The 25,637-nt window shown below is 41.8% G+C and overlaps 1 gene segment (V, D, J or C); it reads right to left on the reverse strand.

The window, feature by feature from the left end:
• Nucleotides 1-3,734: 3,734 nt before the first annotated feature.
• On the reverse strand, nucleotides 3,735-21,587 carry LOC116522733. The segment is given in 6 exon segments: nucleotides 3,735-4,332; nucleotides 5,254-5,358; nucleotides 5,446-5,733; nucleotides 10,114-10,413; nucleotides 15,261-15,593; nucleotides 21,429-21,587. Coding segments are annotated over 6 exon segments (1,242 nt in total).
• Nucleotides 21,588-25,637: the final 4,050 nt, after the last annotated feature.

Below are 25,637 nucleotides of genomic sequence, written 5' to 3' on the forward strand. Positions count from 1 at the left end.
TGGCACTGTTTCTGGCTGCAGAGAAGAATTTTTTACAAAGCATTAAATGCTCAATAGCAGGTGAGATTCTGCAAGAAAGCAATATTATATTTGTCTCCTTCATTTCCTTCTTCTCTTTGCTGCTGTTGTACTTTTTGACATATATAGCAGATATCTTTAAGGGACAGCAACTTTTTCGTAACTCTAAAACTTTCATGCAATGGAGCAGAAAAAGGCTTAACATATACTGTAATTAAAATGAACAAGCTGTGAATTCAAATTGGTGTTATGGGTGTGTGTGTTAATAAATGGGAACCTAAGAAACAAGTCTAAAGTTGAATTAACACTGAGAAAGATTTATGACTACAATGGAAGAGTGGGTGACAAAGGTGATGGAATTGATGGAGATCCTTAACCCTAACCCTAAAATTGACTGTTTTGATTAAAAAGAAGAACTTTATCTAGCTTTGGTTCTACTTGGAAACCACTTCTAGACTTTGTACTTGAAACTAAACATAATGAAACTGACTGTAGGTTTTGATGATTAGAATGAGACTGTGTGTGTGTGTGTGTGTGTGTGTATATGTATATATATATATATATATATATGTATGTATGTATGTATGTGTATGTATGTGTGTGTGTATATATATATATATATATATGTGTGTGTATATATATATATATATATATATATATATGTGTGTGTGTATATATATATATATATATATATATATATATGTATATATGTTTGTTATATTTATGCTGATAAATATATATATATTGTATGTATATGTGTGTGTGTGTGTATATATATGTATATATGTATGTATGTATGTATGTATGTGTGTGTATGTATATATACATATATATATACATATATATATACATACATATATATATATATATATATATATATATATATATATACACATATATATATATGTATGTATGTATATATGTTTGTTATATTTATGCTGATAAATAAATAAAGGGAGACTAGTATAGATCTATTTCAAGCTATTTAGCTCTCATCAGCTAGCCATACCCATGTTTGGGAATCGAACCTGTGCTCCATTGCCTCCCAGGCAGGGAGTTAACCATTTGAGCTACAGAGAACGACTCCTTATCAGCCAGCCAGGGTGGGAGGTATATACTTAAAGTCACAACCCCTGGTATGCCCAAGTATGGGAAGTGTGACCTTCCTCCCATACTTGGGCATACCAGGGGTTGTGACTTTAAGTATATATGTATATATGTATATGTATATGTATGTATATGTATATGTATATATGTATGTGTGTGTATGTATGTATGTATGTATGTATGTATGTGTATATATATATATATATATATATATATATATATATATATATATATATATATATATATATATATATATATATATATATATATATATATATATATATATATATATATATATAAAATGTGGAGACTCTAGAAAGAGTGCAGAAAAGAGCAACAAAGATGATTAGGGGACTGGAGATTAAAATATATGAAGAACTGTTGCAGGGACTGAGTATGTCTAGTTTAATAAAAAGTTTAATAAAAAGAAGGACTAGGGGAGACATGATAGCAGTATTTCAATATCTCAGGGGTTGCCACAAAGAAGACGGAGTCAAATTATTCTCCAAAGCACCTAACGGTAGAGTAAGAAGCAATGGGTGGAAAATCAAGGAGAGAAGCAATTTAGAACTGAGGAGAAATTTCCTGACAGAACAATTAATCAGTGGAACAGCTTGCCTCCAGAAGTTGTGAATGCCCCAACACTGGAAGTTTTTAAGAAGATATTAGATAACCTAGGCAGGGGGTTGGACTAGAAACCTCCAAGGTCCCTTCCAACTCTGTTATTCTATTCTATTCAATTCTATTCTATATGACTTGAAATGTTTAAAAATGTAAAGCAAAGGGTTGAGGCTATAACTTTTTTGTATTCTACTGTACAGAAGTGGGAAGTCGGTATTTTTTTCTCTTCCATTTCTCTGCAGTGATCTAATAATTTCCTCTTTAATTTTTCTAACTTTTGTTTAGATTTGTATTTTATCTCATAATAAACTTTTTATTAAAAAAATATAGCTAAAAAGAGAAAAAGATTTATGTCTGCCCCTTGTTTCTCAATTTCTTGGGATCTATACATGCTTATGCCTCTGAGTTACCTGATTTAAGATCATGTTTTTTAAAATAGCATATTTTACCATACAAACCTACTAGGTTATAAAACGTTCAAGAGATGACTCTTGGCTTGTCTCACCAGTATTAGCGGCATGATGGATAGGAGTACAGAAAAGTCATTTACAGTGGCATTTCCCACATTTTGTTCCTCATTTTCTGCAACATAGCTCTAATAATGAACATGATTTTAATACATTGGTAGAATTATTTTGATATATAAACTCCAATATTTCTTTCCATGTAATAGATGTGCAGCATACTTTCTTCCTATTATATTTTGGGTGAGGCAGCTTTACCCAAAGCACAAAAAATGTAAAAAAAAAAAAAATAGTAAGCATGCAAAAGCAAGAACGTAGCTAAATTTATATCAGCAATACTTATTATATCTTTTTATACCTTTCTAACTTACTTCCACATCCATTTCATACATTACCTTTTGTTCTTTAAACTTCTCAATTTCTTCTTTTTGAGAATCTCAATAACTCCGCCCAAACACAATTTTCTTGCTGATTTCCTACTTTACACCCACTATTCTTGTTTTTAAAAATGTGATTTTAATTTAAAATAATATGAATTCTTTTCCATTCTAGGCTCAACTGGCAGATACAGCAACACTAAAATATCTTACATTTCTGTTTGTTTTGTTTTTTTAATGGGCAGCAACCATTAGGGAATATTTTTTAAAATGAAAAATAGCTCCATAAGTTTGTACAGGTAGTCCTTGATTTACAACCACAACTGAGCCCAAAATTCCTATTGCTAAGTGAAACATTTGTTAAGAGGGTTTTGCCCCATTTTACAACCTTTCGTGTCACAGTTGTTAAATGAATCATTGCAGTTGATGTTATTAACCCAGTCAATGGCTTCTCTGTTGACTTTCCTCATCACAAGGCCACAAAAGGTGATCACATGATCTTGGGTCACAGCAATGGTCATAAATATGAACCAGCTGCCAAGCACCTGAATTTTGATCACATGATCATGGGAATGCTGCAAAGGTCAAAACTGTGAAAATAGGTCAGAAGTCATAGTTTTCACTTTTCATAAGCCATTATAACTTTGAACAATGAGGAAGTGAACTGTTGTAAGTACCTGTAATCTAGTGCATGTCAATCATAGTTTCTCTGGTTGAAAAACAGGGCTTTATAAAACAGATGCCTTTGAACTGTAGTGTTGGCATAAATAATTCCATATGCCAAGGTCAGCCAGAACAACTAACAGAAACTAACTAACTAACCAAAAGGTGTTCAATCATATTAAACCAGAAACAGCACCATGTCTGATTTATTTTGGCCATGTCATGCAAGCAAATTCATTGGACAAGTCAAAGATTGTAGAAATGGTTAGAAAAAAGGGCTGCAAAGAACTTGCTGCTTAATAGCATCAAAGCTGATACAAAGATGAACATCCAATAATTTTAAAAAAGCTGTGCTTGACAGGATATCACAGAATAGTCTGTAAAGTCGCCACCAAGAATCAAATATGAATGGTAAAGAATGAATGAATGAAATGTTAGATATTCAAACATGTCCATTTTGAATATCAAACAACTATTTTTAGTTGGAAAAGCTTCCAAACTGATCAAAGCAGTCTTTTTCCCACTTGAAATAATTGTTTCATCCTAAAAATAAGGTAATTCAAATTTGAACTTTTTCCTTTGATAAATCTTTTGCATACATCTAGCGAGAAAGTTAAAAGAAAAAAGAAAGATTTCCCCCCATCCCCCTTTTCTAGTAACTAATTAAAAGAGAGGGTTAGTGTTTGGCTTCACAGCATAATTTGTACACCAACTTGATTTAAAAAAATGAAAAGTAGAAATCTGTGACTGATGACAAAGAGCAATTTCTACTTCTTGTCTTTCACAAATACCTCGTATTCACATGTTTATGGTTTCCTTAAGCCATGGAAGGAAACAATGAACTGTACAGATCATCGAAGATAAATTTGTAGCTTGCTTTACACAGACCACATTTTTCAGTGGAATGTATATAGTACCCATTCAAAGTCGTTGTTCCTGCACATTATCCAACTCTTCTGTATGTATTAATTCACTCCTGGTCTCTTCTGGTCTTGGTTTTGATGTGTCTAGTAGTTTCTCCTCATCTTTCTTTTGAAGATGCTTTTTCTCATCGGATGTACCCATAACTGAGTTATTCTTGGCTGTAAATAGAGAGAACATTTTAAAAAGTGTAATTAAAAGGTACATGTTAATTTACTTACCATTGGCCCAGGCGTGAAATGCTACCAGTTCGGTCTGGTTCACCTGAATCGGTAGTAAAAATGGTACTTGTTCATCCGAACCGGTAGTAAAAAAAATGCTACCAGTTTGGGCGAATCAGTTTTTCCAATGATCAACTGTGATGCATGATTCATATTAGCTAGAAAGCAGAATTTCTAGCTTTCTAGCTAATCTAAATCATGTGGCACAGCAGATTCCCCCCCCACTGTTTGCTTACCTTTGCAGGTGCACTCTGTGCATGCACGGAAGGTCCTGTGCATGCGTGGAGGTGGTGCGTGCGACTGTGCGTGCATGCTCAACCAGTAGCAAAGGTAAGTGGATTTCACCCCTATATTGGTCCCTTAATTACCTTTAAAAGATACTACACTCTTCCAAAGAGCTATTTACAACTTCTTTTCACTTAGGACAGCCATATCTTTGACATGGTCATGTGGTCAAATTTGGGTACTTGGCAACTGGATCATCTTTACTGCTGTGTGTAGCATCTCAGTCACATAACCATAATTTGCAACTTATTCAAGAGTTTCCAGCATTTATTTCTAGTTTCTGGCACAAAAAGGCCATTGGGGAAATGGATTTTCTTAACGACCACTTTGTTTGCTTAACAGCTGCCACAAAAATTGCCCAAAAAAGTGGGCCTGGTCATGTGTTGCCTTAACATAGGACCACAACAACCGATGACCATATCCGGACTCAAATTATAGTCATAAGTCAAGGACTAGCTGTACGGTGCTTCCACCCTCCCCCCGATCCTTCTATGCTACTTTTTTCACCGGCTTTGCTTTGTCCCTGCTGTTCATCACTGCCATTAAACCCTTCATTCTTTAGATGTGAAAGGTTACCTTTATATATACATATTGTTATTCCTGCTCCTAGTATCAATCCAGAACCGAGTCCAGCCAAACACACCAGCCAAAGAGGCACTGCAGTTGGAATCGTAGGAGTAACTGTGGGCCGAGAAGGTGAGAGAAAAAATGTATTCCTAGTACTTTGGGTAACTGGGAGACTGGGATGAATAATCACATCTCCCTCACCTTCTGGTCGCCAAAGGACAGACTTTTCCAATGAGGTTTCCAAAGCTTCGTGTTCTACTCGACAAGCATAGGTGACTTCAACATCACTCTTCTGTGGGAAGAAGACACTGTTGATGTAAAACATCCCATTGTGCATGCGGTACACCTCTGACTTTACTTGCTCTTGTGGCTCTCCATTTTTCAACCACTGAATGTTGATATGAGAGGGATAAAATTCGCTCACATTGCACAGGGCCGCAACAAATTTTTCCCCTTGAGGCCTTGTGATCAGCTGAAGGTTGGGCCGAGCTGCAAAGAGAGGAAGGAAATTTGAAGTCCTGCATCCAATAGGCCAGTGTTTCTCACCCTTGGCAATTTGAAGATGGGTGGACTTCATTTCCCAGAATTCCTCAGTCAGCCAGTTGCCAAGGTTGACAAACACTGCAATAGACAATTCCCATCATCATTTCCTAGCTTCTTGGAGCCACCTGGGATGACAGGTTGTCCTCAACTACAACCATTTATTTAGTGACTGTTTGAAGTTAGTGTCAGTGCAAAAAAAGTGAATTATGGCCATTTTTCACACAACCATTGCAGCATCCTCACCGACATGTGATTCAAATTCAGATTAGCAAGGCATGTATTTATGACGGTTGTAGTGTCCCAGCGTCATACGATCACATTTGGCACTTTCTGACAAGCAAAGTGAACGGGGAAGTCGAATTTACTTAACAACCATATTACTAGGATAACAACAGTTGTGATTCACTTAACCAGGAGTCCCCAACCCCTAGTTTGTGGACCAGCACCAGGCCATGGCATATCAGCAACCAGGCCACACAAACAAGCATAGCACCATTCATAGGATTTAGGCAGCATGCGAAACAATGCCCCCTCTGGTCCACAGAAAAAACTTTCTCCATGGAACTAGTCCCTGGTCCCCAAAGGTTTGGTGGCCACTGTACTCAACTGTGGGGGGAAAAGATTGTAAAATTGGGTAAAATTCACGTAACAACTATCTTGCATAGTAATGGAAATTTTAGGCTCAATTGTGGTCATAAGTAAAATACTAGCTGTATTGTTGACACAGCTGCTGTGTGAACTAGGGTCAGTTGATATCGGCTTGCTTCAACTGATCAATCAGGGAGCACCAAAATCAGTTTCCAGCTACTGACTGTTCCTCTCTTCCATCTGAAACAGTGTTTCTTAAACTTGGCAACTTTAAGATTCTTGTACATCTCAACATATGAATGCAATTGAGCCCAAAATATCTGTTGCTAAGTGAAACAGTTATTAAGTGAATTTTGCCCCGTTTTATGATCTTTCTTGCCAAGGTTGTTAAGTGAATCACCGCAGTGATTAAGTTAGTAACATGGTTGTTAAGTGATGTCTGGCTTCCCCATTGGCATGTTGTGGCCTGCCAGCAGCCAGCGGAGCTAGCAGCAGATTCGGACAGTGGGGAGGTTGGGGAGGAACATGGGCCAGTCCTGGAGTCTGGGGAAAGCTCTGACGAGTGTTCTACGTCAAAGGCAGAGATGGGCCAGGGCCGTCTGATAGTTATCAGCTGTCTTCTGAGTCAGTTATCAATGAGGCAGACAAACAGCTGGAGCCTGTTCCCAGTGTGCGCATGTGCAGAGTTCCCAGACTAAGGGATCAGCTAAGGAACAAGGGTTGACTTGGGAGTAAGGTCACAGGTGGACAATGAATGGCCCTTTCCATAGGGAATAAAAGAGGAGCTAAAGGAGAGGGGTGTTTGCAGTAGACAATTAGTTCATTTCTGCATTCTTGCCAAGTATTGTCGAGTCTGAGAGATATCTGGCCTGGCCACTCTCCAAGCCTGATAAAGGTTGGTAATTGTGTACTATCTGGAAAGACTGTGGGAGAGGAAAGACTTTGCAGGAGAGGAATTCACTGTAAATTAAATAAAAGGTGTTTATCAGGACGAGGACTCAACTTCATGCTGCTGGGGAAACCTAGTTCAGAACATGACATTGCTTGTCAGAACTTTGCAGAAGATGATCACATGATTCTGGAACATTGCAATAAATCTCATAAATATGAGTAAATCTCATAATCACGAGCCTAACATCTAAATTTTGATCACGTGGCCGTGGGGATGCTGCAATGGTTGTAAGTGTAAAAAAAATGGTTATTAGTTACATTTTTTAGTGCTGTTGTAACTTCCATCACTGAATGAACTGTTGTAAGGCAAGGAATTTTGTGAGTTGATGTCCATGCATCTTTAAATCGCTGTGTTTGAGAAACACTGATCTGAAACAAACACAGGTCACGAGCCATGAGGCTCCCTCAAAGCTCAGTTTGGGTATTCCTGAATTCTGCAGAGAACCAAGAGGCCAGATGGTCACCAGTGGGAATATAGGCAGCTTCCCTAAGCTCTACGGACCCCTAGGCTGACATTTGAGTTGTGCTAGCAGAGGGAGAGGTGTATTTGCAGTCCCAGAGAACCAATCTATCAAGACAGTCAATCTATTGTAGCTTTTATCACGTGCAGTTTGAATCTATGAAGTTGCTGCAATATTCTTGTGTTTTTATTTCTCTCTTCCAACAACAGCTCTGAGGCTCACATCCAATTTTTGGGGAGCTATAGGGAGCACTGGGACCTTAGATTGTGCACTACTGTGTATGAAAGGTGCAATATTATCAAAACGGTGTGTGCTGTGCTCTGATTATACAGAGGATACAACTTAGTACTTTAATCTCTTCCCCACCCCCACTTTGGCAGTATTGGAAGAAAAATTCCCTTGGTTCATCCCTCCAGCAGAGATAAGGCTATTGGCACTGTAGGACAAATAGACAAGAAAACAAACTTCCACAAAGAAGTTTACTTTTGGAAGCCAGAGGATAGTGACATCCGCAATGGGTTCTGAGCTAGCTAGCTGACCTGAGAACCACATATTGAAAGTTTTATGTTCTTTTTTTTTTTTTAGCGTTTGAGATTCAGATATTTTCATGGGGTTTGCTGGTGTACCTTTTGATGGGATAATTTTTTCTGGCTTGGTCATTCAGGAAGGAAGAGGTTAATCCTAGCCACCGGGAGGGATGGGGATGTAAATCTGGTGAGTTTCTGTGCGCTACTGTCTTAATCTTGTCAGTCCTCATTATTTTAGTTGAAAGGAAAAGAACTATCTTCTGTGGTTTCAGAGTTTACTTTAAGATGCTCTGTTGTAGGCTCTTATCAGCTAGCCTGACACTATTATGCTTAGCTGAGTGCTGGACTGTTTTGTTTAGTTTTTCCTTTGTGAAGGACTTTGATTCTGAAGCTTTTGCGTTAGGGGCTCAGCTTCTGCGGGGATGATGATTATTTTGTTATGTTTTGTTATTTGCTTGGGGGAAGGGGGTGATTTGCTCTTTTTTCTATCACCAGTTATCCAAGTTGTGCATATTCTTCTGGGCACCCATATAAAAAACACCATGTGGTATCTTTCAAGTTAGCATGAGAAAATACATATGTGCCCAAGAGCTTGTCCTCTTCCACTAAATACAGATTACGAAGGTATTTTTCAACTAGACAGCTGTTTGAAGATATAACTGCCAAAACATCTTAGGGAGATATTTACGCAAGCAAGATTCGAACAGCTTAACACAATGGTCAGATATGGGAGATTCCATTCTATACCCTACGCACCTCTGCATTTGCAGAACAGCAAAGATAAGAAGACCTGGCTCACATCCTATTTGATTGTTGCTTGTATACGGTGGTGAGAGACAGGTACCTTGGTCTGTATACTAAACAAATGACCCATTGGGATCCCCATATCAAAACGACTTACCTTATGTGTGGCCAGAACTGGAAAATAACATTTAACACAGCACAGAACATAAACAAAATGGTTTGGTTAAGTTCTGCATATGTGGGACTGATTGGGTACATTGCAGGGGTGACACTGAAATGTAATTTTATCATCTTTTATCTACATCTTAAATTATTATATTCTATTCCAATTTTATTTTAGACTTTATTTTATTCTAATTCCATTTTAAATCGTATTTTATTCCAATTCCATTTTAAATTGCTTTTATCAAATTTTAATAATAATTTGTTTCTGGAACTTTGCACTTTAATATGGCCCAAGGGCTAATCAATAAAGACTATAAAGGGGAATGTTATGTTTCCCTATTTCCTTGGGGGAGGGAGGGATTTCCTCTTTTTTCTATCACCAGATATCCAAGTTGTGCATATCCTTTGGGGCACCCATATAAAAAAACACTGTGTGGTATCTTTCAACTTAGCATGAGAAAATATACAAGTGCCCAAGAGCTTCTCTTCTTCCATTAACTACAGATTAACTGAAAGAGTGACATTACCCATAAGGCAGAAAATGTCTCCAAGTTGAGTCTAAAGCTAGCTTTGAACCTTCTGAGAAGAAGCTAGTGCCTGGTTCATGCTACACAACAGTGCAGTTTGTTTGGTTCCGACTTCAAGATGTCACAATAACCAAGCCACATGAGGTTTGTAAGATAAGAGTCTGTAACTGGCTGGGTCACATAAATGGAATCAATTAGGACTTAAAAAAAAAATTAAATGAACAAGGTGATGCATTTTGTGCACCCAGCTCTGCCTTTCAGCCCAAATTTCAAGAAACAGTTTAAAATAAAGAGATTGTGACTGGACAACTGGAGAAAGACTGACCTGGGTTCCTTGCTTTCTGAGCAAAAGGTTATACTCACCTTGCAAGCTCAGTTGGAATTGTGGTGCCTCTGGCCCTTTGAATGCTTGGTGATTGATATGGCAAGAGAAGTTGGCTTTGGCATCCGAAAATTCTGGTACGAGCTTCAGGAGACTTTCTGCTCTGAACAATTGGCCGGTGCTGGGCTGAACAGGAGGCCGTTCGGGGCCTTGCACAATCTTATCATTTCGGAACCACGTCATGGATATATTGCCAGGATAGAAATCTGTTGCTGTACATGCAATCATGTTTAGCTTGCTCAACTGCACTTTTGTAGAGCCAAGTTTAACAAGTGGGGGAGCTGGGAACAGAGAGGATACAAGAAGACATTCTTACTATCTAGCGACCCAATTAATTCCATTAATCAGCATTGAAGGCCAACAGCCGTGATCCACCATCCACCTACTGCTATTCAGTATTGTTTGGAAATGTGCAAGTCAACATCTGGAAGACACATGCAAGAGAGAATGGGAAGATTCCAAGAACAAGAATAGAAAGATTGTTAGTTTCCTACAGGAAAAGTTTCAAAGCTATAATTTTGTCACAAAGAAGGTGGCACTGATGGAAACGTCTGCACCTGTCCTTCCCAACTTTCTTACTCTGGGTCAATAAACAACTGCTCATAAACACTAACAAACACGTATTCAAGTTGTAGGAAGATGCATTTGAGTCAGTACCAGGCAGAGGTTGCATCCATTTCTGGTCCTTATGAATCTATTGAAACACACAGAAACAAATTTAAAAAATGCATACATGTATAAACTTTATGCATAAAAGTTGTGAGATTACAACATTAGCATGTAAGAAACAGTGTAGTAAAATCAAAGGACACAGTCCGACAACATGAAGAATTTTGTCTGACAAGTAATTCTATGGGCAAACCAAAGTAGCAGACATTTCTAGGGAGGAAATTCAAAGAAAAAGAAGACACTACTGATAATAATCTCTCCAATGGCGAACTCAATTTTTTTTTTTTACCTTTATTTGTATGCCGCCCTTTTCCCTGAAGGGACTCAGGGCGGCTCACAATTCAAAAGGGAGGGGGGAGACGACAAACAATAAACAATACAGCATATTAAAAGAGAAAAAACGCAACAATCACACCATTCGAGTGGGGCTATAATCTTAGCCCCAGGCCAGCCGGGACAGCCAGATCTTTACAGCAGCGCGGAAGGATTGGAGGGTGGTGAGGGTCCGAATCTCCACGGGGAGTTCGTTCCAAAGGGACGGAGCAGCCACCGAGAAGGCCCTCCTCCGGGTAGTTGCCCGTTTGCACTGGCTAGAAGATGGGATTCGGAGGAGGCCTAATCGATGCGATCGAATCGGTCTGGTGGAGGTGATTGGCAGTAGGCGGTCTCTCAAGTACCCAGGCCCACTACCATGTAGGGCTTTATAGGTGATAAGTAGCACCTTGAAGCGCACCCGGAGATCCACAGGTAGCCAGCGCAGCTCGCGGAGGATAGGTGTTACGTGGGTGAACCGAGGTGCACCCACTATCGCTCGCGCGGCCGCGTTCTGGACTAGCTGGAGTCGCCGAATGCTCTTCAAGGGCAGCCCCATGTAGAGCACATTGCAATATTCCAGCCTAGAGGTCACAAGGGCACGAGTGACTGTTGTGAGGGCCTCCCGGTTCAGGTAGGGACGCAACTGGTGTACCAGGCGAACCTGGGCAAATGCCCCCCTGGTCACAGCTGACAAATGATGTTCGAAGGTCAGCTGTGGGTCCAGGAGGACTCCCAAGTTGCGAACCCTGTCTGAGGGGCGTATAATTTGACCCCCCAGCCTGAGAGATGGAGTACTTGGCCAATTCTTGGGAGGGAAACACAACAGCCACTCGGTCTTTTCTGGATTGAGAACAAGCTTGTTGACCCCCATCCAGTCTTTAACAGCATCCAGCCCCTGGCTCATAACATCCATCGCTTCGTTGAGTTGGCACGGGGCGGACAGATACAATTGAGTATCGTCCGTATATTGATGGTACTTTATCCCGTGCCGTCGAATGATCTCACCCAGCGGTTTCATGTAGATATTGAAAAGAAGGGGGGACAGGACCGAACCCTGAGGCACCCCACATGTTAGGGGCCTAGGGGTCGATCTCTGCTCCCCAACTAACACCGACTGTGACCTGTCCGAGAGGTAAGAGGAGAACCACTGTAAGACAGCGCCTCCCACCCCCACCTCCCGCAGTCGTCGCAGAAGGATACCATGGTCGATGGTATCGAAAGCCGCCAAGAGGTCAAGGAGCACTAGGATGGAGGCATGGCCTCCATCCCTGGCTCTCCAGAGATCATCGGTCAATGCGACCAAAGCGGTTTCTGTGCTGCAGCCAGGTCTGAAGCCAGACTGGAACGGATCGAGATAGTTGGCTTCCTCCAAGGACCGCTGGAGCTGAAAGGCCACCACCTTCTCAACAACCTTCCCCACAAAGGGGAGGTTGGAGACTGGTCGGTAGTTATTTAAAACAGCTGGATCCAAGGATGGTTTCTTCAGGAGGGGTCTCACCACCGCCGTCTTTAAAGCGGGGGGAAAGATCCCCTCCCGAAGTGAGGCGGTAACAACCGCCTGGATCCAGCCTCGTGTCACCTCCCTGCTGTTTACAACCAGCCAGGAAGGGCACGGGTCCAGCACACATGTGGAGGCACCTACAGCTCTCATGGCCTTGTCCACATCCTCAGGGGCAACCGCCTGAAACTCAATCCAGCGATGATTTACCAGATCATCCCTTAGTGCCTCGGCTGGAACTGCGGGATTGGAGTCCAGGTTCCTTGTCTGCGAGAAATTGGACGTAGTCCTCAGCCCTGCCCTGCAGCGGATCGCCCGTATCCCTCCTGTTTAGGAGGGAACGGGTTATCCTAAACAGGGCGGCTAGGCGCGACTCAGCAGATGCAACCAGAGAGGCAATGTGTGTTTTCTTAGCCATCCTAATTGCCCGAACGTAATCTCTGGTGCAGGTTGTCAAAAATGCTCGGCTCGATTCGGATTTGCTGGACCTCCAAAGGTGCTCTAGGCGTCTCCTTCGGCGCTTCATCTCCCGGAGTTCCTCAGTGAACCAAGGAGCCTTTCGGGATCGACTGCCTCGGAGCGGCCGTAGAGGCGCAATCCGGTTAAGAGACTCCGCCGCTGCCAGATCCCAGGCAGCAACCAGAGTCTCCACCGAACTGCGGGCGAGAGTATCAGGAATAATCCCAAGCTCCGTCTGGAACCCCGAAGGGTCCATAAGTCGCCTGGGGCGGAACCACCTGGTCGGTTCCTCCTCCCTACAGTGGGGGTTTGGTCTCCGAAAGTCAAGCCTCAATAGGTAGTGGTCTGACCATGACAGGGGCAAGATCTCGCTACCCCTCAGACCAAGATCACAATTCCACTGCTCCGAGAGGAATACGAGGTCAAGCGTGTGACCCGCCGAGTGGGTTGGTCCTCGGATTACTTGGGTCAAGCCCATGGTTGTCATGGAAGCCATGAACTCCTGCGCTCCATCAGAGTGTTCACCGAGCGAAGGCAGATTGAAATCCCCCAGAACCATAAGTCTGGGGAACTCAACTGCCAGCTCGGCTATCGACTCGAGGAGCGAGGGGAGGGCTGTTGCAACGCAGTTAGGAGGCAGGTACGTTAGCAGCAGACCCACTTGACCCTTGAGGTCCAACTTCACCAGCAGGGACTCACACCCAACAAGCTCCGGAGCAGGGATCCTACGAGGTGCTAGAGACTCTCGGATAACAATAGCCATACCCCCACCCCTTCCCTGAGCTCTCGGCTGATGGTGCACCTGAAAACCCTCTGGGCACATCTCTACGAGGGGGACTCCTCCCTCCGGGCCCAGCCAGGTCTCAGTAATACATGCCAGGTCTGCCCTCTCGTCTAATATCAAGTCCCGAACGAGAGGAGCTTTATGAGTTACAGACCTGGCATTTAGCGCCAGCAGCCTAAGGCCAGGGTCCTGATTGCTCACACCACCTGGCCTTGGAGTGGGACTCGTAGGGCCGGAAGGAGGGATCTCTGTGATGTAGCGAACCCTCCTTCCCCGGTAATGGCCTGCCTTAAAGTCCCCGCCATATCTGCCCCTCCCTGTTAAGACCGTAATGCTCCGTCCCACTCCCGTGTCCGTAGTTCCACCCACCACCCCTATAGCCCCCGCGTTCCCCGACAAGCCCTTCGAATCAGTCATCCCCTCACATAAACACAGTCACTCGCCCATACATTCCCCACATAGGTCAGTTAAAAACACAGAAAATACAACAGTAATGAAATTAAAAAAGTGGGTACAATCATCAATCAAACATAACAGTCACACTACATTCCTAAAAAATTATAATAGCTAATCCCCAGACAACAAAATCTAATGGCAGATGATACAGATAGCATAGGTAAATATGATAGGGAATTGTTTTATTTACATATTAATTCTAATTATGTACTCTGTGTGTGTGTGTGTGTGTGTGTGTGTGTGTGTGTATACACACAAACATATATATATTCTCTCTATATATGTATGTATGCATGCATGCATGTATGTATGTATGTCTATATCTCTATCTATCTATCTATCTATCTATCTATCTATCTATCTATCTATCTATCTATCTATCTATCTAATCTATATATCTATATATTTCTATCTATATCTCTCTATATCTGTGTCTGTCTATCTGTCTGTCTGTCTGTCTTTCTGTCTTTCTATCTATCTTCCTGCAGAAATGGAGGTCAGAGGGTATGCCTTACAAAAAGAAAGTTGGACTAGAACAGTTAAGCTCTTCCTTACTTTGTTACTTTATAACTGCTACCTTCTCTCTCTAAGTCATGTATGTTTTAGCATCATTAATAGTCTGTGACCCCTAATTCCCCCCAAAACACTTTTAAAATTGTGGCCTTGGTCAGGGGTAGGCAATCACTTTTCCCAAGGAGCCAAGGACTATTGTGGAGGGCTCCCAGCACTACCCCCTACCCACCAGCCACCCAATGCCTGCCCTCTTTAACCCACTCCATTCCTGCCCCTGCTGCCAATGCCTCGTCTCCCACCAGGATGTGGCCTGCAGGCCATAAAATGCCCAGGTCTGTCCCAGGTTAAGGCTTTTAACCTGTGTCGTGGTCACGCTTTAAATATTTTGAAGGTTATCATATGACCTTCGTTCCGCTTCCCCTGGTTTCCTTTACCTTCCACTCTCAACTCTATTGTCTTCTCTTCCTTGTCAGGGCTGTGGAGAACAGAGCAAGTGTAATTCTTTCCATCTGCGTCCTGCACATTTGGAAGCAGAATGCTGGCGTTGCCCCGTAGCACTTCCGTAGCAGACATCTTTACCCCTGGCTGAAAGATTTCCAACTCATCTTCAAAATTAGCAATGTCTCTTGAACCCACACGCCATGTCACCGTTAGGCTTTGTGGACGTATGGGCCCAGAAGAGTCTTCAAAATTACAAGGCAGCAGGACATCAGAACCTGGTTTGCCTTGAATTGGGCCTTCGGGAACTGTAACAGTCAAAGCTGCCTCTGAAACAGAAAGGCAACAGGAAGAATTGCTGTTAAAAAAATCAACAAGGTACTATCGACGGTCCTCACAGTTCGCTTAGTGGTTGTTCAAAATTACAATGGCACTGAAAATGACTATTTTTTACACTTATTGCTGTTGCAGACCCTTGGCAACTGACACATATTTATTACTGTTGAGAAGTCCTGGGGTCATGTGATCACAATTTTTTAATAAGAAAGTCAATAGGAAAACCAGATTTATTTAACAACTGTTTTATTAACTTAACAACTGCAGTGATTCACTTAACAGTTGCGAGCAGAAAGGTCGTAAAATGGAGCAAATTCACTTAATGTTTCACTTAGCAATAGAAATTTTTGGGCTCAATTATGGCCATAAGTCAAGGACTATGTATGCGGCCTGGCATCCACATAAATTCAAGATTGCCTGTTTTAGTTAGAAGAGAAGATAATTTTTTATTGGCCACTAGTATTTGGGAACACAAGGAATTTGCCACCGGTGCATAAGCTATCTGTGTTCATATAAGCAACAAGTGATAAAACATGATTATAATCATAAAACACTATCATCATAAATTGCAACACACAGCACTCAATAGTATTAAGCAATTAACATAAATTATAATTATATTAGTATCCTAATAATAAATATTAGTTATACTAATGAATAAAAATATACTAATAAAAACAATAAATATAAATCATAAGATACAAATCACACGGTTATAGTCATAAGAAGCTAAGGAAATAGATAATAGAAAAGATGAGAAGGATAATAGTAACACAGCCCTCCCAGATAGTTTGACATCTCAGGGCATAAGACAGTGTTGTGGGAAATAGTTGTATATAGGGGGGAAAACTGTCCTTGTGTCTGGTTGTTGTATCTAGAGGTCTTCTTAGTTGAGATCAACTCATCTGAAATATTTTCTCATGAGAAGCTATTTTTTATTTCCAAGCTTTTGTGAACTGGGAAGGGGTTGAAGCCGGAAAATGTTGGGTTTTTTTCACCATCGTGCCCGTTCAAAAGGCAGGCTGGGCCCTCAGTGATGGCCTTGTGAAATTAGTGAAGATAGTTTTATTGGATGGTACACAATGCACCATCTGAAACAAAACTTTATTGCTTAATTCATTAATTAGCATATGGTTGTTTATTGTTGTTTCATTTTATTTTGATCTTGTTGTGCTAAATTTATTATGCGTACAAGTCTGACAAATGAATACTCAATTGGGATGGGACTATATGTATATATCCTTCATGTGAAGAGTAGTTTTGTAAAGGAAGGTTTATTCTTTGACTATACTACAATTATAAGGGTTCCTTGATAAAACTAGCTCAAATTTGAATGTAGATTCCTTCTGAAATTCATAATCTATTTCCACATTAACCTATAGCAGTAAAATATTATTTCAGGGATAATTTTTCTTTCTAATGATCTCCTCTAAGTGAGGCATCTCTTGACATTTGATCGGTGTGCCAATAGCTGCCATTTCAGGGGTATAAAAACTAATGACTTAGTCCAGGGGTGTCAAACTCGATTTCATTGAGGGCCACATCAGGGTTGTGTTTGACCTTGAAGGCCCAGGTAGACGTGGCCAGTTTGATGTCATTTGTATTGGGGTGGGGGGGGGCACTGTGGTGGCCAAGTGCTAAGGTAGGATTTCCCTTAGACTCTCTCTCACTCTCATTATAATCTTCTTTCCTTCCTTCTTATTCTTCTTTTTCCTTCTCTCTTCCTTCCCCTTTTTTCTTCTTTCCCCTTTTTTCTTATTTTTTCTTTCTGATTCTCCTCCCATCTTTACTTCTTTTTCTTTGTCTTTCCTCTTTCTATTTTCCTGCCCCTTCATGCTCAAATACAAAAGGAGAAACATTTTCTCCTTTTCTTTTGTTATTAGTTTGTTTTGCTAGCCCTCTGCCAGTGAAAACGGAACACGGGGTGGGTGCGACCCTCCCAAGCTCCATTTTCGCTGACAGAGACACTGTGGATCTGGCCTGCGGATCGTAAGTTTGACATCCCTGACTTAGCCTGACATGGAATCCTGTAGAGATTCAAGTGGCAAGCCCTGCTTACTTGGTCAAGAAATGCAACAAAATGAACTAGTTTCAGGCTCCCAAGAACCAAGAAAAACAAGTGGAGTTACTGTAATTCAGAGTAGCTGCCTTTATTGTTCCTCACCTCCAGACAAAAATCTTGCCAAGCTAAAGCAACTATTTGCATCACTATAGATATACTTTGGGAAATGCTAAGGAGGATCCTCCTTAACTCTCTTTCCCCTGACCAAACTCTCCATGCCAAAATTGCCCTCTGGAATGCCAAACTGGAAAACCAATTTGGCCTAGTGGTTAAGGCACCAGGCTAGAAAGCAGGAGACTGGGAGTTAAAGTCCTGCCTTAGCCTATGAAAATCACCTGGGTGACTTTGGGCCAGTCACACTGACTCCAATCCATTACACAGGGCTGTTGTTGTTGTATCGAAAAAAGGAGAAAGAAGGTGGGTTGCATATGTTCGCCACAAAATACATACATACATACATACATACATACATACATACATACATACATACATACATACATAAATTTCCCCTTCTGGCTATCCAAACTATGAAACTATATTTCATTACAACTATATAGACAGAATTCAAGCCCTCTTGAACTGAGAGCTTTGATCCAACAATCCCCATTGCCACAGTTTTTAAAAAATGACCATCAAGCTGGGTCCGTTGCCATCCCATTGCATTTGCCACTGGCAAGACACCAGACACCAACCATAGCTTTTCCACCACATCTCTCTCAACGAGCTGTCCTTGAAGCGCCCCCCCCCTCCCGGGACACAAGTTTTCCTTTGATTTATCCATGGGGTTTATCCCTGACATCCTTGGGGACAGAAAAGGAAAAATATATTCCTGTCATATGGACTGAAAAGGGAAGTGGCAGAACTCTTGCCAATTTTATGTGCTTAAAAAAGACGAAGGAGACCTTCCATTTTCCTATAATTTTATTGTGGATGTTGATAAAAATAGTAAAAACTCATATAAATGAAAGAAAAAAGAACCATAAGAAAAAATAAAAGCAGATAAAATAGAACAATAGAAAAGAAAGAAAATGGTGAGAAAAAGAAACTTCAAATTTTCATTTACTATTATAGTTCATACTATAGTTCGAACCTTCATACTATATAGCACTATTTAGTTACAAACAGCTATCTCTTCGTCCCATATGCCATCCCTTATCTGTAAGCAAGCCCATAAACATCAACTTTTCAATTCTAATGTCAGCAAAAATCCCGCAAAGGTTGCCAGAACATTTGAAGTTCAAATTCGCACATCTTAAATTGGCCAAGTTTGAAAAAACTAGTTAAAAAACAAGAAAAAAAAGTCAAGGAAACAATTGGTCCATTGCTGGGAGAAAGTGGCAAGAAGATGACAAGCAACAGCGAGAAAGCGGAACTATTTAACTCGTATTTTGCATCTGTCTTTACACAAAGGTAAAAAAAAAATCCAAAAAACAGTATCAAAAACAGCACCTCAGAAAACAGATTAGGAACACAAGTTAAAATAGAGAAGTAAATGGTAAGTGAGCACCTGTCTACCCGAGACGAGTTCAAATCACCAGGACCGGATGGATTACACCCCAAAGTTCTGAAGGGACTGGCAGAACTACAGTATTGAACTAGTATATTTCAAAGATACTGGAGAACTGCCAGCGGACTGGAAAAGAGCTGATGTAGTTCCCATATTCAAAAAAAAGTGGGGGGGAATAGATCCAGGAAATTACAGACCCATCAGCCTGATCTCAATACCAGGGAAGATTCCGGAAAAGATAATCAAGCAACAAATCCATGAACACCTAGAAGCAAACAAAGTAATAACCAAAAGGCAACTTGGGTTTGTCAAAAACAGGTCAAGCCAGACTAATCTTATTGCATTCTTTGACAAAGTGACAAAATTAGTGGACCAGAGGAATGCTGTCAATGTAATTTACTTCAATAAGGCATTTGATAAAGTAGACCATAACCTACTACTTGATAAAATAGAAAAATGTGGGTTAGACAGCATCACCACCAGATGGATTCGTAACTGGCTAAGCAACCCAATTCAATGGAACTGCATCTACATGGAGGGAAGTATGCAGTGGAGTACCCCAAGGCTCTGCTTTAGGCCCAGTACTCTTCAACATCTTCATCAATGATTTGGACAAGGGGATAGAGGGGGAACTCATCAAATTTGCAGATGATACCAAGCAAGCAAGAGTAGCCAAAATTCCAGAACCGTGATGGTGAACCTATGACGTGTGACATAGGTGGCACGCAGAGCCCTCTCTGTGGGCATACGAACCATCACACCAGCTTAGGTCCACCATGCATGTATGTGCACCTCTCACCAGCCAGCTGATTTTCATGCCTCTACTGCATATGTGTGTGGCGCATGGGTCACACATGCATGTGTGAGAGAGAGCCTGGGGGAGTGTCGCGCCCCCCCCCAGTGGCCCTTTTTGATTCCAGGAGGCTGTAGGGAGCCATACTAGGCCCAAAATGGGATACGGGAACGGTCTCATGCGCATTGCATTTTGGGTGCAGGGGCACGCCCACGTTCGGCATGCGACGACAAAAAGCTTAGCCATCACTGCTCAAGAAGACAGGCTTAAGATACACAAGGATCTTGACAGACTTGAAAATTGGGCACTATCTAACAAAACAAAATTTGATGGTGAAAAGAGTAAGGTTCTTTTGTACATTTAGGCAAGAAAAACTAAATGCACAGGTACAGTATAGGTACCTTGCTCAATAGTAGTAACTGTGAGAGGGATCTTGGAATCTTAACGGACAACCACTTAAATATGAGCCAGCAGTGTGCAGCCAACACAATTTCAGGCTACATAAACAGAGGGATAGAATCAAGATCACGTCAAGTGTTAATACAATTTTATAATGCCTTGGTAAAGCCACACTTGGAATACTGCATTCAGTTTTGGTCGCCACGATGTAGAAAAGATGTGGAGACTCTAGAAAGAGTGCTGCAATGAACAACAAAGATGATTAGGGGACTGGAGGCTAAAACACATAAAGAACAGTTGCAGGAACTGGATATGTCTAGTCTTATGAAAAGGAGGACTAGAGGAGACATGATAGCAACCCCAGATATCTCAGGGATTGCCACAAAAAAGAGGGAGACAAGCTATTCTCCAAAACACCTGAGGGTAGAACAAGAAGCAATGGGTGGAAACTAATCAAAGAGAGAAGCAACTTAGAACCGAGGAGAAATTTTCTGACAGAACAATTAGTCAGTGGAACAATTGCCTCCAGAAATTGTGACTGCTCCAACGCTGGACATTTTAATGTTGGATAACCAGTTGTCTGAAATAGTATAGAATTTCATGCCTAAGCAGGGGGCTGGACTAGAAGACCTCCAAGGTCCCTTCCAACTCTTGCTTTCTATTCTATTGTAAACGCAGCGATGAACCGTTTTTTTAAAGACAGATTTCGAAACGGTTACGCAACGGATTAGCAACCGCGGGTTTGCAGACAGGATATTTTTCTTCCTTTTAAACAACTTCTCTTAGATTCCAAAGACTTCGTGACAATTTGCCGCGACACCCCGCTACTCCTTTTCCTTTGAAGAATTATCTGCCGGGGGGGGGGGGAGAGGGGAGGAGATTATTTCTGCCTAGAAGGTGAGCGGGAGCTAAAAAGCGAAAAGTCCGTCAGTCCAGCCTCCAGATGCAATATTGTCCCCCTCCTGTCCCGGGTTTCGTTTTGCTCCCTCCCAGCGAGCGTCTTTTCAGTCCCAGGACATTCATAAGCCCTGTAGGAGCTTTGGTGATTCAGTTTTCTGGTTACTCACGTGTAAACGGCAGAAACGGCAAGAGGCAGGCGAAGTGTGCGAAGGAGAGCGACATATTTTTTTAAAGCCAATGTTAAAGTTTCGTTTTTATCGGAATACGCGGATGCTCAGCGCTCTGTGTTTTTCCGGGTCAGCGAAAGAGACGTTTGCTGATTAAAGAGAGAAAACAGCGTACACAGCTAGAAATAAATATAAGGAATAAACGATAGTTACCCCGCGAAAAACGGATGGGTGGGGGAAGATTAAATTTTTTTTAAATAAAGATAAAATTTGGAACGGGTAGTTTATCCGAATTACCGATTTCAAATAAAAAAAATTAAAGCCGAGCTTGTAAAGATCAGAAGGGGATGAGAAGCAAAAGACAATCCAAAACAGAACACTTACTTTTACAGGATGTAGGACCTGATAAAACAGATAGGCAAGAGAAATAAGAACAATAATATGCTGGGACAAGTTTTCCCAGTTTGCTAACAGCGCGATGAGAACCTTTTTATATAGCCAGGGAACAAGCTGACATTATCAATCAGAATAGAATTGAAAGGTACTTTGGGGGTCTTCTAATCCAGCCCCCTGCTCAAGCAGGAGTCCCTACCATAAATTGACCCTGATTTCTTTGTTGCAGCCCCTCAAATACTGGAATACTTGTATCATGTCCCTCCTAGTCCTTCTTTTCTCTAGACTGGCAATATCCAATTCCTGCAATTGTTCTCCATATTTGTCTCCAGGCCTTTAATTATCTTGGTTGCTCTTCTTTGCACTTTTTCCAAAACCTCGACATATTTTTTTTTGTATTGTGATGACCAAAACTGGATACAGTATTCCAGATGTGGTCTGCTTAAGGATTTATAAAGGGGTACTAATACTTCACTTGATTTTGATTCTATGCCAAGATGAGTTTGGTCTAATTTTGGAGCAACTGTTCCTGAGAATGAATTCCATTGGACTATGACTACATTCAAGAATTTCCAAGGGAAAGTGACAACAAAGCTTATTATGATTCTTTGCACTATCAGCTAGATGTTCAGACTGTATTTGGCACGTTTATCCACCTGACGAGATTTTCCTAGAGCAGCGGGGGTGGGTTCCTGCCAGTTCTAACCTCTTCTATAGAAGAGGTTCCACAAATCTACCGGGCCATTTAGAACCAGTTCCAGCTCCTCTCCCTGCCCATCACTCACTGATTGGCTGGCTCACCAATTGCCCCACCTCTAAGAGTCCTATCTAAACCTTAAAGTCTTAAAACTGTCAAGTTTGAACACCCTTGGAGTTTTTTTCTCTAAAGTGTTAGGGGTGCAAGGGTCTTGTAACTTGACAGCTTTAAGACTTGCGTGCTTCAAATGCCAGTTTCTGAGCCAACATTTTGGTTGCTAAGCAAGAGGGTTGTTAAGTGGGTTTCACCACATTTTACAAGTTGACCACGCCCACCCAGTCACATAACTACCAAGCCACACCCACTCAGTCACATGGCTGGAAAGCCACTCCCACCTGATCACTCCCACAAAGCAGGCCACACCTACAGAAGAGGTTCTAAAAACATTTGAAACCCATCACCATAGAGTAGGCATATATGTTTCATGGTGCTAAAGTTATTGCCACAGGATATGAACTATTTCCTTTTGGAGCTGACTGGTGTAATGTGTCAATGCTGATAAGTAGTGCTCTAGATCAGTGGTCCCCAACCCCCGGTCCGCGGACCGGTGCCGGGCCGCGGAGTACCTGGCACCGGGCCGCGCAGCGGCCGGGGGCCATGATCCCTGCAGCTGGGCGCCGTGGCTCTCCTGCTGCGCCAGCCGCTCCTCTTCCAGCCGCTCGCCCAGCGCGCAAAGCTCCCGGCAGCGGCGCCACAGCTCCTCGAGGCGCCGGCGGCTCTCCTGGTTCTGCGCGCGCAGCTTGCGCAGGTCCTCTTGGCCCAGGCGGCCCCCTTCCAGCTCCTGCATCGCCCGCAACTCGGCCTCGTATCGCTTCAGGCTCTGCACGCAGCTCCAGCTCACCACCAGCACGTAGTCGGAGGCCAGCTGCCGCTTCTCGGAGCGCCCGGCCCGGAGGACGCGCGGGGCAGACAGCAGCGCGGCTGGCCGCTGCTTGCGCACTTCCTGCAGCCCTTCGTGCTCGGCCAGGAGCTGCTCCAGCAGCGCCTCCAGAGCGGCGCAGTCGGCCCACAGCCCCTCCAGCTGCTGCCGCCGCCGGGCCAGCTCGGGCTCCAGGCGGCGGAGACGCAGCTCTCCAAGTTGCGCGCTCAGCCTCTCCAAGCTCTCCAACTCGTGGCGCAGCGCGTCCCGCTCCAGCTCGCCTTGAGGTGATCTCAAAAAATAAGCTAGGTTGGATATGACTGGGATAAGATTTCCAGATGTTGACTTGGCTCAAGTCACCGGTTCCTTTTTCTTGCTGAATGAAAACTCCTGCATCATGGTTGTATGTAGGATGTATTTAGAAAAATTCAAGATGGGAACCATCTTGGTTTTTATGTGATGCAAAAAAAAGAATAAATAGGCTTTTAATTTCATAGTCATGGCTATTACCTTGACATTTTCGATGTCACTCTGACACCCCTGTCCCAGATAATTTGGTGAATGGACAGAGAGGCTACCAGCTAGTAGTAGGCTGTCTTGAATGCACTTACTAAGAAAGGATTCACAGTGAATTCAATGAATAACATTTTTGGGTGATCATCAATCTGATGGGAGCTATATATCTATTGCAGCATTTACCTGCAAATTTAAAGGAAGTCCAGAAAGCGATTGCAATCTATTTGGCATATATTTACAAATACATATTGAAAATAATGCAACATCTAACATTTTCTGATCATGGTGCTGTCATTGGTGTACTATCCTGGTAATTAAAAATGGTGTCTGTAGAAGAATAAAAATGTGGTTGTGTGTTAACAAAAGAATAGAAACTATAAGCATATAATCTTCCATTCAAATAGTTAGAAATTAACTAGAAATAGTTAGTCCAGTTTACAAGCAACAGCCTGACGGTAGATCAGTTTACTGAAATATGGATTACTTAAAGGGGTACTCCGGGCTGGGAGTTTTTTTACACCCCCACCCCCACCCCTGCGCGCGCTCAGCGGGCCACGGTAAAATTATCACAGGCTGACTGGTCCGCGGCGATAAAAAGGTTGGGGACCACTGCTCTAGATGCCCCAAAGGTGCTTTTTCAAGAGGCAACTGGTCTGTTTTTTCTTTGAAGACATTTCGCTTCACATCTAAGAAGCTTTTTCAGTTCTGACTGGATGGTGGGAAATGGAAGGATTTTATATTCCTTGCCCACCATCCAGTCAGATTTGAAGAAGCTTCTTGGATGAGAAGTGAAATGTCTTCAAAGAAAAAACAGAAAGTTCCAGTTGCCTCTTGAAAACGCACCTTCGGCACAACCATGACCTGGATGACTAAGAATCTCCATAGACATTTAGTGTTCCAGATGTTTGGGGATTATTCTGCCAACTAATTGATTTTAGGGTTTTTTTATGACAGCTAAAAAAACCCAGGATAGTGGTAAATATCTGTAGCTTGAGGTAGGAAAAAAAGAGGAAACTTTGATTTTGGGTTATACTGATTAGATAGGTTTGTTATTATAAAAATGGGTAGTTTATACTATTATATAAAAATAAAAAGTTGAGGTTTGATATGATTTTATTCTACTGCACAAAAAGAAGTAGGAAGTTAACACCTTTTTTTCCTTTTCTCCTTTTTCCCACATTTTTCCTTCCCTTTTCCCCTCTCCTAAATTTCCTACTATTTTCTTTCGCATTTCTGTATTTTATAGTATTAATACATAAATAAATAAAACTTTGGATGAATTGGTGGATGAACTGGAGAAAGTATTAATAAATAAAATAAAAAACAGTCTTTTTCCCGCTTAAAATCATTGTTTCATCCTTAAAATAGGGTAGTTCAAATTTGAAGTTTTTCCATTTCTAAATCTTTTGCATAGATCTAGCTAGAAAGTTAAAAGGAAACAGAAAGGTTTATTCCCACCCCTCCTTTTCTAATAACTAACTAAAAGAGAGGGTTAGTGTTTGGCTTCACAGCATAATTTGTAGAACAGCTTGATTTTAAAAAATGAAAAGAAGAAATCTGGGATTGATGGTTTATTCCAAAGAGCAATTTCCACATCTTGTCTTTCACAGATGCCTTGCCTTCACATATTTGTGATTTCCTTAAGCCTTGGAAGGAAACAATGCACTGTAGAGATCACCAAAGA

Source organism: Thamnophis elegans, chromosome Z (genome assembly GCF_009769535.1).
Source record: "Thamnophis elegans isolate rThaEle1 chromosome Z, rThaEle1.pri, whole genome shotgun sequence".
Taxonomy (NCBI): domain Eukaryota; kingdom Metazoa; phylum Chordata; class Lepidosauria; order Squamata; family Colubridae; genus Thamnophis; species Thamnophis elegans.